General features: G+C 39.5%; 1 protein-coding gene across 10 annotated transcripts in view; it reads right to left on the bottom strand.

The window, feature by feature from the left end:
• Positions 1-18,023, bottom strand: part of RIPOR2 (RHO family interacting cell polarization regulator 2) — a 215,122-nt gene that overhangs the window by 47,210 nt on the left and 149,889 nt on the right. For all 10 annotated transcript variants that reach the window (XM_067006657.1, XM_067006653.1, XM_067006652.1 and 7 more), the window contains exons 2-5: positions 7,108-7,234; positions 3,258-3,413; positions 2,447-2,525; positions 725-748 (exon numbers count right to left, since the gene is read on the bottom strand). In XM_067006657.1, coding sequence (XP_066862758.1) covers positions 725-748; positions 2,447-2,525; positions 3,258-3,413; positions 7,108-7,234 — 386 coding nt within the window. The remainder of the gene's footprint in view (positions 1-724; positions 749-2,446; positions 2,526-3,257; positions 3,414-7,107; positions 7,235-18,023) is intronic.

The raw sequence follows: 18,023 nt of genomic DNA, 5'->3' as shown, positions 1-18,023 counted from the left end.
GAAGTCCAGGAGCCTGATTCCTCCAGCTCTGTTTTTCTTTCTCAAGATTGCTTTGGCTATTCGGGGTCTTTAGTGTTTCCATACAAATTGTGAAAATTTTTGTTCTAGTTCTGTGAAAAATGCCATTGGTAGTTTGATAGGGATTGCATTGAATATGATTCAGTATTAAAGGTCTCATATATACAGAAAGGTGTGGAAAGAGAAAGCATCATATATAACTTTAAAAAATATATCTACATTTAAAATAGGCCTAAGAGTTTTGTCACTAAGTAAAAAATACATATTTTAAGTGAAAAGAAAGAACTGTGTCACAGTGTAGCTATAATCACTCTTTTTCTTAGTGGCAAATAAGATAATGATGTGTTTTCCAATCAAAGTGGTCTTCAATTTGATGAAATATGATAGTTCCCATTTAGAGAGAACACAGGTAAGGACCTTCAAACCTTTGGGAAATTCTTAAACTTAACCAGCACACTGAGAAACCCTGCAACCAAGTGACTTTTTTTTTTTTTTTTTTTAATAAAAGTGACCTTAAACACATTATTGGGTCTGTAGATCATAGTATTTATTCATCATCCTCATTAGATAAAAGCACGAACTTTTCTAGGATTAGAAAAATCATCATTTCTCTAGGATCTTACTGTACCTAAGCAAGGATCACTGACTTCTCAAGGATGAAGGATTCTTTTTCCCAGTAACTCCCCAACACAGAACAATAACTTACCTTGTCTAGGTCATACAGCACACCCTAAAATTAAAAAAAAAGGAGTATCTGGATTAAAACACATCTTCCTTAAAACCGTTACTGATATGAATCGAAGGATTTTGTCTGCATTTCTGCATCGTCAGTGAAATAATGATTAGCCCCATAATGTCGGTTGGACGTTTTGATATTTGTTTTAAAAGAGTAAATCTGGGTTATTTTAAATAATAGTAAGAATACTTTTAAGAGTTAATATTTATTTATACTCTGTGTCTCCAGAATTCTACCCAGTCCTCTCTGCCTTCTGGGAGCCTTAAGATGTTCACTTGCTTTGGGCTCTCCTCTCTTACATAGTGAGGGACACATAAATTCACGTCCACTTAAATTTTTTTTTTTTTTTTTTTTTTTTTTTCGGTATGCGGGCCTCTCACTGCTGTGGCCCCTCCCGTTGCGGAGCACAGGCTCCGGACGCGCAGGCCCAGCGGCCACGGCTCACAGGCCTAGCCGCTCCGCGGCATGTGGGATCCTCCCGGACCAGGGCACGAACCCGTGTCCCCTGCATCGGCAGGCGGACTCTCAACCACTGCGCCACCAGGGAAGCCCAAATTTTTTAAAAAATGTTTTTAACATAAGAAGTAGCATTGATTATATGTGTTAAAAAAAGACTTGCCTTCCTGCTTAAACACATAAAAATTGGCATTTAAGAAGAGCCCTTGAGAGTGGTGAAAGCTTTTCCCAAATTGTTTTTAAAGCAAGTTTATTCCTGTGTGCTCACAATATCACAGTATAATCAGTACACTAAGCCGACATCCCCCATCAGGAGGGTTTTTATGGAACATGAGGTCCTGCTGGAAGCTCCTGCATCCATAAGCCATTGTTCTCCAAGGAGGAACATTTGTTGCCATTGAGGACTGCCAGGGACATTCAAAAGCTCTGAAGGCCACTCCACAGAGAGTTCCACATAAGTGGGAGCAACTTATCTTCTAATATTATTAGAATATAAAACTCTTAACTTCTGTGACAGCTTTAACCTCTAAGCCTTTGAAAAGGATAACATCTTTTAAAAAAGAAGATAACAGCTATTCATGTATATGTGTACCTCGTATATGTAGACTTTTCCTGGGCTTTCTGACGCCTTAAAACTTTAAGGCATAATATCATTTAGAACTTAACAAAATCATTTAAAATCATTAGAAACACCTCTTCAAGCAGTCAAGTCCTCACAATTCATTAGAGTAAAGGAAACTTGCAAACATCTCCAACAATACAGTGTGTAGTTGAACTGGCTCAAGGACTCCTCCGATTTCTTCTACTAATGACCTCTTGAGCCTCCTTTTCCTCTCAGGTATCACTGACCTATTACAAATTTTAAAAATTGGATATAAAGGAAAGTTCTGGGTTCCAAATGCTGTACTAACAATATGGTAGGAAAAACCCAACTTTTCATTTCCTTATATTACTTGGGAAGAGGAGTATAGGGAGTTGTTTTTTTTTTAAAGTATTTTTTTCCTGATTACAAAGTTTGTCTGCATAAACATGCTTGGAAAATACTGGAACATATTAAGCATTAAGCATTAAAATAAACATCAGGAAGCACATGGCACTTTGTCCCTTGGATCTGCTTTTCTTGAACTTTCTTCCTCGTCCCCATGTCTATCCAGTAAGAGAAGTTAGCCAAAACAAACAAACAAACAAACAAAAAAACCCATTGTGTTAATACCCTAAGGATTAGATGGTACCTACCAGGCGAGAGTTTCTTCTCATATCTTTTAACTGAGCTGTCAACTTGTCCAGCTCTGTCTGATGAACCTCCAGATACTCACTGCAAAGATAAGAGAGACGTGATCGTGAACTCTGTGACTGTCAAGTGGAATCTGATGCTGATGCTGACCTTTCTCTTCTAAAGGGGGGGCATTAAGAACCTGAACCTTGCTCTGTGCAGCACAGAGCTGGCAGGGAAGAGGCTCTGCATTTTCCTAAACTCTCCACATTTTGAAAGCTCTAGCAGTTGAATCTGATACTATCCAGATAGTCAAAAAGGAGAATCCCTATGAGGCTGGCATAGCAGGAAAGAAAAACCAATGTGGAGGGAATGGCAAGAACTGTGGAGTCAGTCCTGGATCTGGGCTCACAGAATTCTATCTAGTTCCATAGGACACTGACAGTATGCATCTCACCACGTACTAGGGAAGTTTTATTCTGGACAAATTATTGCTATAATATACTCAGGAAGGTTTTAGAATGCTTCTTCAGCAATCTCTAAAACAGATATGTCAGTCTACTAGTGTTTAAGTAAAATACAATATTACACAGAGTTAAATATAAACATATTACTATTTCAGGTCTCCTTCAATGTTTGGTTATGATATGGAAACCCGATCAAGTTCATATCTTTGGGACTCATTTAAGGCTTCCTCAATTATGGTGCAATAATAAAACACCTACTACAGAAATAGACATTCTAAAATTATTTCATAAGACTAGCTTTCTGACCCTCCTGAGCATTTTAGAAAGGAAAAAGCTTTCAGTGCATTATTAGTTTTGATGTTCTTACTCAAGTCCATTTTTCAAAGCCCTGTAGACCTCTTCCACCCTTTTAGGTTGAGGCTCTTTGGGAGGGCTGCTGTTTTTGTGTCCTAAATTGTGCATTTTCTTCAGTTTGGCCTGAGGCTTCTTGAGAGCACAGGAATTTTCAATGAAGGAGTTACATCTATGGAAAGAGAAAAGAAAAGCTGAAATTGTTTGAGTCTTGGGCATCCAAAACGATCTGACCAAAGAAATGCCTTTTATTCATCTTGTGTTAGTGTCTTTTGGGGAAGGTAACAGTTCCCTCGTATATTAATAGATCTGAGCCATCCTTCATTTAGTTTTGTGGTATTAGAGTTAACTGCTGAAATCTGGAAGCTTTTCTGGGCAGCAGTTACCCAGAGTCAAAGCCTGGATTCAAGTAATGTACACTCTGAGTGAAAGCATGTCACATCACTGAAACCTCACGGGAAGTCAAGAACAAACACTTCTAGGTGGAAATAATGAACAGGCAGAAGAATGTATTCAGCTAAAAAAAATATGTGCACTATGTGACATCAGGCATAAGCGTCTATTAAATTTGACTGGGATGTGAATGAATAGTTTTTAAATAAAGGGCCATAAGCATGACAAAGGGCTAATGCTGTATACAAACACATCTTATTTTATTGCACTTCAAAGATATTGTGTTTTTTCACAGATTGAAGATTTGTGGCAACTCTGTATGTTAGATGATGGATAGCATTTTTTAGCAATAAAGTATTTAAGGTATGTACAATGTTTTTTTAGACATAATGCTATTGCATACTTAATAGACTATAGTGTAAACATAACCTTTATATGCACTGTGAAACCAAAAGATTTGTGTGACTTGCTTTATTATGATATTTGTTTTATTGCAGTGGCCTAGAACCAAACCTGCAGTATCTCTAAGGTATGTCTGTAGTGTTAAAGTAAAGAAAAGCACACATAGCTTGATGAATAGACTTTTTAAAAGTTTACTTATTTATTTATTTATTTTTTGGCTGCACCGAGAGGCTTGTGGGATCTTAGTTCCCTGATTAGGGGTCGAACTGGGGTCCCAGCAGTGAAAGCACTGAATCCTAACCACTGGACAGCCAGGGAATTCCCTTAAGCTTTATTTTTATGGTGTAAATTTTGTTTAGGTATAACATGAAACTCAACATCCCTATTAGTGGCAGGGAGGCAGCCTACAGTGGTAAGATGGACACCTGGTAACTTAAACCCAATCTACTGATCTGATTAGGAAGCTCAGAGGCCAGACTACTCACTGACCCAGCTGTTGAGTGGAAAGCCGTGACCTCCGAGTCTGGTAGGTGTCTGCTGTGCACCTTCCAGGTTAATTCTTACTTTCCTCTGCCATTACCGTGTGCACCAAAGGGGACAATACAGGTCAAAGCACATAAGACCCCTAAGAATGTAAGATCTTTATCATGTCAGAAAAACTGAGGACGAACTTTATTCCATGTTACCTATTTCACTACCTGTGTTCTCTTTCTTGAGTTCCTCTAAGTCCTATTTTAGATGAGGGGAGATTCTAGGGAAACTGAAGACTAACATTCCCAAGCTTGTGTCTGAAAGACATCTGCTCCCCAGAGTCAGTCTGCAGAGTCAGTCTTTATCGACTACATAACTTTATACCAAAAATAATCTCCCAAATCTGGATACAATGGAATGTGCTTCAAAAAGGGGTGCAGGGTGATTTCAAACTCTATTACAAAGCTATAGTAATTAAAACAGTATGGTATTGGCATAAAAACAGACACATAGATCAATGAATAGACAGCCCAGAAATAAACCCACTCATGTATGGTCAGTTAATTTACGACTAAGGAGCCAATAATATGCAATGGGGAGAAGACAGTCTCTTCAATAAATGGTGCTGGAAAAACTGGACAGCTACATGCAAAAGAATAAAACTAGACCCTCTCTTACACCATATAAAAAAATTAACTCAATGGGCTTCCCTGGTGGCGCAGTGGTTGAGAGTCAGCCTGCCAATGCAGGGGATACGGGTTCATGCTCCAGTCCAGGAAGATCCCACATGCTGTGGAGCAGCTAGGCCCGTGAGCCATGGCTGCTGAGCCTGCACGTCTGGAGCCTATGCTCTGCAATGGGAGAGGCCACCACAACAGTGAGAGGCCTGCGTACGGCAAAAAAAAAAAAAAAAAAAAAAAAAAAAAGCTCAAAATGGATTAAAGACTTGAATGTAAGACTTGAAACCATAAAACTCCTAAAAGAAAACATAGGTAGTAAACTCCTTGACACAGGTCTTGGCTTTGACTTTTTTGAATATGATACTGAAAGCAAAAGCAACAAAAGCAAAATTATACAAGTAAGACTACATCAAACTAAAAAATAAAAAGCTTCTGCAAAGCAAAGGAAACCATCAACAAAATAAAAAGGCAACCTACTAAATAGGAGGAAATATTTGCAAATCATATCTGATAAGGAGTTAATATCCAAAATATATAAAGAACTCATACAACTCAATAACAAAAACCAAACAACCCAGTTAAAAAATGGGCAGAAGATCTGAACAGACACATATCCAAAGAAGACATACAAATGGCCAAAGGGTATGTGAAAAGATGCTCAACAGCATTAATCATCACGGAAATGCAAATCAAAACCACAATGGGATATCACCTCACCCCTGTTAGAATGGCTATTATCAAAAAGACAAGAAATAACATGTGTTGGCAGGTATGTGGAAAAAAGGGAACCTTTGTGCTCTGTTGCTTGGAATGTAAATTGGTGCAGTCCCTATGGAAGACAGTATAAAGTTCTTCAAAAAATTAAAAATAGAATTACCATATGATCTGGCAATTCTACTTCTGAGTATTTAACCAAAGACAATGAAAACATGAACTCAAAAAGATTTCTGCACCCCCATGTTCATTATAGCACTATTTACCATAGCCAAGATTTATGGAAACAACCTAGTGTCCAATGAATGGATGAATGGATAAAGAAATTGTGATACATATATATATGGCTGAGTAATATTCGTATATATATATACGAATATTACTCAGCCATAAAAAAGAATGAAATCTTGCCATTTGTGACCACATGGAAAGACCTCGAGGGCATCATACTTAAGTGAAGTAAGTCAGACAAAGACAAATACTGTACAATCTCTCATACATGGAATCTAAAAGAAAAACAACAAAAAACCAAGCTCATAGATATTGGTGACTGTCAGAGTCAGGGAGTGTGGGCAGGATAGAAGAAGTGGGTGAAGGAGGTCAAAATTTTTTTTAAAAAAGGTAGCAATTCAAATTAGGGGGGAAAAGACTACAATATATGGTATTACAATGGATATATATAAAAAGGCTTTATGTTCTGTAAGAAAATATGTAAATATCCACCCCCAAAATAGGCAATGGATGTGAATGCACTGGTTATTCCCAAAATAAATACAAAAGACAAGTAAACTTATGAAAGCACATTTAACCTCATTAGGGATGACATAAAAGACTGGAAAAGATTTTTAGAAAATGCTCAGTATCAACAGATGTGTGGATAAAGGTAAATCTGTTGCTACTGGTTAGAGGATAAATGGGTTCAAACATTTGGAGGCACTCTGGCAATAGGCATCAAACGATCTGAAAGAAATGGGGTGGGGGTAGGGAGAGCTATACATATGTATTGCTAGCTTGTCCTAAACCTTCTTTGAAGGAGGAATTCTAAATGATAGAAATTTGGGGAACATTACATCTTTTTCATAAAAGAGATGAAAATAACACAGGTGTGTGTTTTGACAAGGCCACATGCACGCGGACCCTCTTCAGAGTACCAAGGCTCACATCCCTCTCAAGCTGCGTCCCAGGAGAGAACCACACACAACTTGCCTGGATCGCCTCTCCTGAAGGCCACTGAACCCCGCAAAGGACTGGCTCCTGATGATCCCATTGGGCCCTCCAGGCGAGAAGGACTGGGATCCTACCAACATGATTTCTGGGAGTCTGGCTGGTAGCCCTATAAGACAACAGAAAGATTAAGGCAAATTACAGGCAGGTTCAAACAGAAAACACGCTAAGCTTGTCAACGATAATAGGAGGTGACATGAGGAAAGGTGAGTCATGAGGCCATTAGATGCTTGTAAGACTTCTTTCCTACGACGTGTTCTTTTTAAGCCAAAGGGTTCAGGTCTCAGGTGAACCTGAAGAAACACATGAAGATGTAAATAAATATAAATTACACACCATTATCAGTTACTTTAGGGTTCCTTCAGGGATTATTTTTTTAAACAAGGTTCAACCATACCTTCAAAATACGCAGAAACTTTGGAATGTTTCCCTCCATTTAGGACAACAATAGCAACAGCAAAAGTACACAAATAGGCCAAGTCAAGTTTCAGATAGTTTCTGCATGACATTCAAAACACAGTCCAGTCTTAGGGTGGAATTCTACACTTAGAAGTCACAAGGCTAAAAACACTAGGTTTCTTGAGAGATGAACTTACTTAAACTTGTTCTCCCTTTTTCTACCCTTAAGTATATTTTGAAAGATAAGATCGTGCTGCTCTTGTGGCAGTGAGAAAAAAAGAAGAGCACAGAGAGCGCTCACAGAAGTAGTGATAATCTAGGTTATGATAAGAACACAAGAGAAGAGGCAAGAAAGGTAAAGGGGAAAATACAGCAGAAGGCACACACCCTATTTCAGTCGCTAGCTCACCTTTTGTAAAGACTCATCACCACTGACCAAGACACGTTGTCAAAACACAACTTCAGCTGGACAGAAGCCCAAGGTTAGTTCCCCCAAAGGACTGCCCTAGAACAGTTAGGTAATTCTATTCCCTTTAGATCAGGAAGAGTCAAAGCACATACCATTGTCTTAGCAGGTAACCTCAGTCCAGAGACGGGGACGGGCTAGCAGGAGAAAGGGGACACAGCCACTTACCAGACTAAAGACTTCCAAAGTGGGCAGACACTAAGAGCATCAATAGTTGCCCTTTAAAAACCCAGCAAACAAGCAAGCAAGCAAGCAAGCAAAGCTAACAAACAGCAGCAAAACACTCTTGTAGTCCATCTAGATGTAATGGAAAAGCCAACTTCACTGGGCCCTACTCAAAGCTATTTGAAGCAGCTCAACCAAGGGAGGAGGTTTGAGTGAGTTACTTCCCCAGAGAGAGAACCAACAGCCCCCTTCCCCATGAGGCTGCAGGTTTCTAAATCCCCTCCTCCCCACCCACCCCAGGAGAAAGCAGCTCTGAGGACGCAAGCGTGCATTCTTGCAGGGTACGGGCGCTGACTCACTTGGCAAGAGGCTTTGCAATGAGCAACAGGTTGCTCTTTGATCTGGGTAGGACAGGAATCCCACCCAGTCCAGCTAGGGATGGGGACAGGGAGGCTTAAGTTTTGGAACATTCTCTAGAATTTTAAAAGTAATGACGTAGAAGTATGCACGTGCAATAAAATTAATATCTAGTGCACGAACGGCAGGACAAAATGCGGTGCAAATAAGACTCTTTCTGGTTACTTCCCCGCACCCCCAAGTTTCAAAAATAACCATGATTCACATAAATCCTTAATGGGGTTCTCTTAGGTGTCCTTTGTTGCTTACTAAGCAGTCTGTCTAGTACTCATTAAAAACACCTCTTAGGTTCATAAAGCATGCCTGTGCTATCTTTGTATCACATGCAAACGTAGCAAATATCAAGAAAACGTAATAAATATCAAGAAAAAGATCCAGAAAATTTAATAAATATCAGGAAAACATGTTCTTTCTGTGCTCAATAATTTTATAACCTAAAACCCACCTCAAAGTCTCAATTTGGCAAATTTAATTAGCATTGTATCTCATTTTGTAAATTATTGTTCAACAGGTCTGTTGCAGCATGGCGTTCTTTGGTCACAGGGAAAAGACTTAAAGTATTTGAACTATTTTAACTGCGTTGTTGTCTTGTGCTTCCTAGAGATTATGCTTTTAAACCAAGGAGATTTTTTTCTCTTATCCACTGGGTCAGTAGTTTCACATACTCCCAGGCATTCTGACTTAACTAGTATGGACCTGAGTACTGGGATTTTGAAAAGGACCCCAGATGGTTCTGATGCTCAGCCTAGAAAAGAAAAAAAGGATGATGCTGAATTGGTTGAAAATGTTCAAACTTCAGTTACAATCATCTGCTACAATTTCTCAAATGTCCAACTTTTTAAAAGTCTTAAATAAGCCTCTCTTTGCAAAGTTGAAATGTTAAATGAATTAAACATTAGAACTGGATAGTGAAATAATTTTCCTTCTTCCCCCTTTTCAGTAATAGGTAAGAAAGCTTCTTGAGAACAAAACAAATGTTTGTCCTGGATTCTGAGTTTGTAAATTGCTTCGGGATGGATAAAATCCTCAGACGCTTTTCATTACATTTACGTGTTGAATGGATGCCGCTGGGAACGGGAAGCGGGGTAAGTGGTTTTGCCTGTCTGGTCTTAGAAATGATCATTATCTATCAGAAAAGAATTCGACCGATAGCTGGCTTAGGCTGAGATCTCTATCCTGCCATCAGTTCCCCTAGAGGCTGGCTCACTGCCTAAGGAGAGTCATAAAACAAGTTTGAGGGCCTCTGCACAAGGTCAGGCTCCTGGAGAAAAGGAGTAGGTTGGGAGATGGAAGAGCAGGTGGGTTGAAGGATAAGAGTATGCAAAGCACCTCCCCGCCCACACCTCTAACTCTGAAGTAGGGGTGACAGTTCTTTGCTACGACTCTTCCAATGGCCTCAGCCATTCCCCAGTGGCTAGTTATTCTGTTATCATCTTCTTGACAACACCACTCCCACCTCTTGGAGCCCTAAGTCTTCAAGCTGCTCCCTGGCTTCCTAGAATCTCACAGACCTGCTTTCTTCCAGCAAAACTACCCTTAAAGCTACATTACTCATTTTCAGGCTTTAAGGACTTCAAACTGGTTCCTTGTCATTTGCATTTTAGTAGCAGATGCTTCTTTGAACCTTTACCTAAAGAAAGGACTGTAGTAGACTTGCAGTATCACTGCTGGTAGGGGTATAAAGTGGTACCAAAAGTTTGTAAGACAACTAGGTAGTATCTACTGCTTAATATGTAAAACATACTTATCCTTTAATATGTCACATCTACTCTTTGCCATCTCCTATGGAGAAAGACTCAAGTTCACAAAAAGTTACATACAGGGATGTTCACGACAGTTAGTGTAATAGCGGAAAAACGGACATGATGTAAATGTTAATCATTACAGGAATGGTTAATACACTATGGCATAACCATAGCAGTTAAAAACAATATGCCCACATAGAAAGATCCACCCCCCCCACACACCCGCCCAGTCGAGGACACATTGCAGAACAAAATAGAGTATGATACCAGGAATGTTGAAAACAAAATATAAAATTATGTACATGAATAGAAAAGTTCTGAAAGTATACACAGTCTATGAAGAGGTGGGATTGAGTAGTAGTCAGAAACATTTTAATTTTTTCTATATTGTTTGAGTTTTTATAAAGGAAATGGATTTGTGTACGACTGATATGATGCAAAATTCTTTTTTGAAACTGCAGACATTTGGAGTTGTCTAGAGTTGGGACTGGAGAGGAGAGAGAGCTCACATACAAGAACATATAAGATAGCTTTGATGGGTAATGGCTATATTTATATAGTTTATATTTGTAAGTCCTGAAGAGGAGAAATATAATTTCTAAGAAATAATGTATTAGGTTTCATAAATTCTGATTACACTAGAATAATTCAGATTCCCCAGTGAGGTTCCCATTCTGAGCTCTGAGCTACGTACCAACTTCTTTATTTTCATCTGAAGGATTTTTACAGGTGGTACTGTACTCCTGGTAGGACGCACTATACCCAGTATGTATTGTCAAGGTTCACCAAATACCATATCTAATAAGCATGAAATTCCACATAAAACCACAAATCCTTCTTTGGCTGCTGCTACTTGAAATTCCTGGCGCTTTGAAAAATGTTTCCAGTCCCTAAGTTATTGACTTCTCACCTGGTCTTTCTGAAAATGCCAGCAGAACTAACATTCATTTTTGCACATTAAATCCCAGAAAGGTCTCAAATCTTAGGCAAACGATAAAGCTGCTGTGCTTTGCTCCTTACTTTGTTTTGGCCCAGGAGGCCCAGGCTGTTACACCGGGTGGCCACCCCTGACCTGCCATTCGCACAATCCCTGGGAAGAATGGAATCTTTCTGAAGAATCCCCAGCACCTTGACTAAGAGTTGAACAAACGCTACCATTCTGAGCTGAGTCTCTTAGCACAGAAGCCAGAAAGTCACAGTTGTTTCTCTTCTCGACTCTTCATACAGTGCAAACCGCTGCCTTCTCCCCGTCTATGCAGTGCTAAGATCCAACTGAACACATACCAGAGTCTTTTGAAATTGAAATGAGTATAGGATTTCATGTGTTCTGATATGACACGGGGATACAAGTACACCGGGCCTTGGTGGGTACCATGAGCCACCAGCCGACCGGAAGTTCCTAGTTTGTTTAAATGAGAAGGTAGCTTATCAAATCAGCAGGCAGTTGGGAAACAGCACTGAGCCTGGCTGGAGATGGCAGGGTCTGGGGAGGGGGCTGAGGCAGATAAAAAAAAGATCAAGGGTCAAGAGGTCCCCCTTCATCCCACCAGGTCTCATGTCTTGTTTAGATCAGAAATAAAAGGTACAATATGAGTGCAGTTCAGAGGGGGGAAATAGCCAGTGACCTGGAGAACACAGAGATAACCTGATTCTTAAGAATAAACGAATGAATGATAGAAGTCAACCTGGGAGGGTTGCTTGGAAGACAGGCAGTGAAGGGCATCCATCACACAGCAGGGCTATGCACCAGACCCTCAACTGCAGCTCCTGATGGTGCTACAAGTAGTAAAAATGGAAGAAAAATGCTTGAAAGTTCAGTCTAGCTGACAGTTCCATTTCCCATTGCATTTTTATAAACTGGTATTCTGGCTTAAACTTTCTTGTAAATTTGATTAGCCTGAGTTAGCAAGCTTCTCTCTCCAAATGTGAACAATTCCTCTCGGGGAACCCCAAGGTTAGGTAAGACAGGCCAACCTCCTTTCATCACTTCTTGGGCATGAATCTCCAAACTGACCAGTTCACAGTAGAAGTGTTAGAGGCATTGATTAACTGATACGGTAACTGGACAAAGCAACCAGTCAGCTAGAAGGAATGTTAATATTGATCGTTAGAGTTAAATATACTAAGACTCATGAAAGCAAATAGGAATCATTAGGTTATTTTTAGTTTTTCCAAGCATAAAAGCACTCTGCTGTATTAGGAAAATACAGAGAAGCAGAAAGAAGTCAGGGCAGGCTGGGGGCCTGCCATATTGGGCAAAACCATATTGTTTTCTAGCACCCATCAATAACCACCAGCGGAATTTTGGTGCATGTAATTTTCTTCAACTCTTCCCTTTCCGCATAAAACATAAGAATTTTGAGCACAATGCATGTTAAATTTTGTATCCTGCTTTTTCTATCATATTCTTTTTTAAAAAAATTAATTCATTAATTAATTAATTTTTGGCTGCATTGGGTCTTTGTTGCTGTGCGTGGGCTTTCTCTACCTGTCAAGAGCAGGGGCTACTCTTCGCTGCGGTGCATGGGCTTCTCATTGCAGTGGCTTCCCTTGTTGCAGAGCAAGGGGTCTAGGCATGTGGGCTTCAGTAGTTGTGGCACACAGGCTCAGTAGTTGTGGCGCGTGGGCTTAGTTGCTCTGCAGCATGTGGGATCTTCCTGGACCAGGGATCGAACGCACGTCCCCTGCATTGGCAGGTGGATTCTTAACCACTGTGCCACTGGGGAAGTCCCTATCATATTCTTTTTTTTTTAAAGGTATGTCGACGGGTTTATAAATTAGCTTTTTTCTTCAACCACCTTTAAGAGGGTACTTAGGTCTACCCCACATTCCATGTGCTAACTTGGATAATAAAAGGGAATCCATACAGTCTACATTATATATGCCTTTTATTTCTGATTTTAAGATATGGTCGAAAGCAAAGTGGACCCTTGCCAGGATGACACCTGGGCCTCTCTATGGGAGACGGAGGAGAAGATTAGCATTTGTACATGCTGGAGTTGCAGGACATCAAACATTATGAAACTTAAAAAACAACAACACAACAGCTGACATCACTGTCTTAATCCTGGAAGAGCAAGGTTTTTATGGTGTTGTCCTTTTTTCCATTTAGCCAAATTCTCTAATACAGAACACAAACAGGTAATTCTGGAAGACCCCCACCATGGACAGAAAATATAACAGACATCTGTAATTTCTGAATGAAGTTAGTAAGGACATCTCAGTTCTCACCAAAGCATGTGGAGCGAAAATGTTGACTTAGAAATCAATAGTTGCATAGCTACAAAGCTACGCCATCTCCACGTTAGACTGAGACCAACCCTCTGAGATAAGGCAATGGCCATTAGGTCAGTTGGCAGGTTGCTGGAGTGACAATGCTGGCAAAAGTAGACGACTCTACAGTCGACCCAAGTGCTGGCCTGGTGCCAGGGATGGGAGCAGGCAAAGGACCATGAGAGAACTTTTGGGGGCGGGGCAGGAAGTGTTCTAAAACTGTGTTGTGGTGATTGTTGCACAACTGCATACATTTACTAAAACTCAAACTGTACACTTAGGACGAATTAATTTTATATGATATATGAGTTTTACATCAATAGAGCTGTTGGAAAATAACTATCAATTTCCAGAAAATAACTATCAATTTCCAGTCCTGCCCTGACTTCTTTCTGCTTCTCATCATTCCTTCTGCAAGAGGAAGTGCCAAGGAATCGGGACCTGAAAAGGAAAAGCTCGATCGGCAAGCAACCACTTGAGAGTTGAATATTTTCGTGATTTGATCCTTTTCCCCATCAACACCACATAAGATGCAGCACGCTGGCCCCACTGTACTTTCTGAGTCACTTCTTCTTGCCTGCTTTGTGTTCCTCCGCTCTCCTCTCCTAACAGTGCTGTCCTGTTTATGCACCTCCACATCTTGGTCAAGGGCAGAAGTGTAATTCAGTTGTCTGGAAGAGGCATGTGGGTCAGAGGTAAATAGCCTGCTATGCTAAATGATTATTTAAGGTGAATCCTAAAAGTAGGTGTCTGCTTATTATATGGCTGCAAGGTACCTATTACAGAACAGTTGACTAATCTTAAAAAAAGTGGATATATTTAAGTCACGGGCTTATTTTTTGGGGGGGGAGTGTACTGCCTTAAAATAAATCAAGGCAAGGCTAATATTTGCCTCTCAGTTGTCAGCTTTGTTTGCTAACCAAACAATAAATACATGCATGAGATATTACATTGATTGACTGAGACAAGTGATGTGAATGGATGAAAAAACTTACAGAGCAACATAGACTCACTCCCCAGTGAGAGATGGAAGAACGAAGCTCAGGTGTTCTTACTGGCCTCTTGGGCACATACTAAACTTGCTGAAGCTCAAATTTGGTATCTAGAGAATAAGAGTAGTAATTCCTCCCCATTTAAACAGACAAGCATTGTAAGGTTCAACTGAGATCAAAGCATCATTCGATCTTACAATCGTGAGGCTACTTGGACATCCTCTAACCTGACTTCCCACCAGCCCTACAGACGGTAAGACTTCTGCTTAAAAACATACAGAAAATGAGGAAGTACTTCATAAAAAGTAAGGTGCTTGAGAAATACAAAGATTGCGATAACAAAGACTGAGGTTCAACTAACGTGGAAGAAAAGGAACTCATTTTCAGAATCTCTGGAAACTGATATCAATCGTTTTCTTTCCATATTTTCTAAGACACCTCAATCAACACAATTATTAAGTACATATTATCGGCTCATCACTGGCAGGATGCTATATGTTGCCCAAGATCCAAAAAGAACCAAAGACTGATCTCTGCTATAAACAGTTTTAATAATTTAATGGGAGAAGAAAATAGGACTGTACATAAAGCAGATGGGAGATCATTTCTGATGTAAGAAATATGTAAGAAATAACACACAGTGAAATTTTAAGTGATGTCTATTTCTCAGTGCTCCAAGGAAAGCAGTAGAGCTGAGATGATTAGAATGTGGACTCCCAAGTCAGACAAATCGGGGCTACATTTGGGGGCTGCAGTTTACAGCTGTTTGAACTTATGCAGGTTACTTAACCTCTCTGAATCCCAGTTTCCTCATTTGTATAAAAGGACTAACACTTCAGAGGATTTCTGAGGTGAAATGAGTTAGTATACTCAATACCTGGTGTGTGGTAAGTGCTTAATAAAATTTAAAATAAAAGAGTTCTCTCAATGGAGAGGGAGATAAATGAGACAGGTACAGCCAGGAAGTTTCATAGAGTAGATAAAACGCTGGCTACATCCGGAAGAATGGATGTGATCTGAACAGGTGAAATCAAGGGAAGCCAGAAACTAGCATCTTTGTGAACATAGCAATTTTTAGATAATTAAAAAGCAGAACTACTTTAAATACTGACTGATAAAAACTAAAACCATGGGTACTTTAGAAGCCCAGTTCAAAAACGAATTACGGCTTTGTTTTTGTTTTTTTGATATAATTGGAAGCTTACAGAAAAGTTACAAGAAAAGAACAAAAAGCTCTCATACATCTTTCATCCAGATTCACCATTTGTTGAAATCTGTCATGTTTTACTGTCATAATTATTATTATGTCTCCCCCCCCACACACACATACCCATTACTACTTCCTGAATCATTTGAGAGCAACTTGCATATACATACTTATATATATATTTGCTCTTTCCCGTTGAGCAATCTGCAGATTTGATGCATCAATGTGTATATCCTAAAGATGTGGTCATCACTTACATAATTGCAGTACAATTATCACCATCAGGAAATTTAACATCAATATGATACTATCATCTAATATGCAGACCTCATTCAAATTTTACAAGTGGTTCCAATAATGTTTGGTATACTGTCCCCCCACCCCCACCCCCACCCCCACCCCCACCCCCATGCTAGGAGCCAATCCAGGATCATGTGTTGCGTTCTTTTTTTTTTTTTTTTTTGGTTACGCGGGCCTCTCACTGCTGTGGCCTCTCCCGTTGCGGAGCACAGGCTCCGGACGCGCAGGCTCAGCGGCCATGGCTCACGGGCCCAGCCGTCCCGTGGCACGTGGGATTCTCCCGGACCGGGGCACGAACCTGTGTCCCCTGCATCGGCAGGCGGACTCTCAACCACTGCGCCACCAAGGAAGCCCGCGCTGCCTCTCTTGAAATGTGCGTTTAGTCTCCTATAATCTGGGATGGTTCCTTGTCCTTTCTTTGTCTTCTGTGACTTGGATATTTTCACAGAGTACAGACCAGTTGTTCTATAGAACTTTCCTTAGTTTGGGTCTGTCTGATGTTGTCTCATAATTAGGCTTAGGCTATGCATTTTGGGGAGTGACATCACATAAGTGATATTGTTGTCCTTTTGAAGGCACTGCATCGGAAGGCACAAGGAATCACTTGGTCCTATTACTAGTGATGTTAACTTTGATTACTTGGTTAAGGTGTTGTTGGACAGTTTCTCCCCTGGAAAGTTTCTATTTTTGCCTTTGCAACTGGCAAGCGGTTAGTAAGGAGGTACTTTGGGGCTATGCAAATATCTTGTTTCTTTAACCCAGAAGTTTTAACATCCATTGATAATTTTTGCCCAAATCAATTATTATTATGATGGTGGCAAAATGGTACTCTTTGAACTCAATCATTGTTTTCTACTATAAGAGCTTTCTTTTTTTTTTATTTTTTAAACATCTTTATTGGAGTATAACTGTTTTACAATAGTGTGTTAGTTTTTCCTTTACAACAAAGTGAATCAGTTATACATATACATATGTTCCCATATCTTATAAGAGCTTTCTTGAATCCTTTTATTTATTTGTTTTTATTTATTTTCAGGACTGTCAGCATGGATTCTTGGATTCTTATTTTATTCAATGGGTTTGATCCATGACTATCATTTGATGCAAAAGCCAACTGTTTCTTGAAGCATTTTCTGAGCAGCTCAACCAGCTCAATCAGAGGGATCTTGCCTTGTGAACCACAAAACTTCCAACTAGTTTTTGTTGTTGCACTTCTATTTTATTTATTTATTTTTTGTTTTCAAAGCTTGGGTTTTATTTTATTTTATTTTTTGAGCTTTTAAAATAAATTTTTATTGGAGTATAGTTGATTTACAATGCTATGTTAGTTTCTGCTATACAACAAAGTGAATCAGTTATACATATACATATATCCTCTTTTTTAGATTCTTTTCCCATATAGGTCATTACAGAGTATTGAATCAGAGTTCCCTGTACTATACAGTAGGTTCTTATTAGTTATCTATTTTATATATAGTAGTGTTTATATGTCAATCCCAATCTCCCAATTCATCCTTCCCCCCTTTCCCTCTTGGTAACTATAAGTTTGTTTTCTACATCTGTGACTCTATTTCTGACAAAACTTCCAATTATTAATGGGAATTAACATACTCAGGGGCTCAGTGTATTATAATTATCTCCCTGAATGTTTCATCTCTTTAATAAGCTACAAACTTCTTGAGTGTAGGTACCACCTGTCTGTACCAACTTCTTTCATGCTCAATACAGGGTAGAATAGAAAAGCATTGTGTCTGGAGCCAGGCTAACCCCAGGGTTCACCCAAGTTCTCTCTGAGTTCCAATTTTTCTTGTCAATAAAATGAGTCTAATAAGACCTAAGTCACCAATGTTATTGCAAGGAGAAAATGAGAAAACATATGTAAAAATCTTGGTGTGGAGTAATGGTCTTTTCTACTAACTAGAATGTGCCCTTTG

This window comes from Kogia breviceps, chromosome 10 (genome assembly GCF_026419965.1).
Source record: "Kogia breviceps isolate mKogBre1 chromosome 10, mKogBre1 haplotype 1, whole genome shotgun sequence".
In the NCBI taxonomy this organism is placed as follows: Eukaryota; Metazoa; Chordata; class Mammalia; order Artiodactyla; family Physeteridae; genus Kogia; species Kogia breviceps.
Note: the sequence above shows the minus strand (reverse complement) of the source record. Positions and strands in the feature narration are given on the sequence as shown.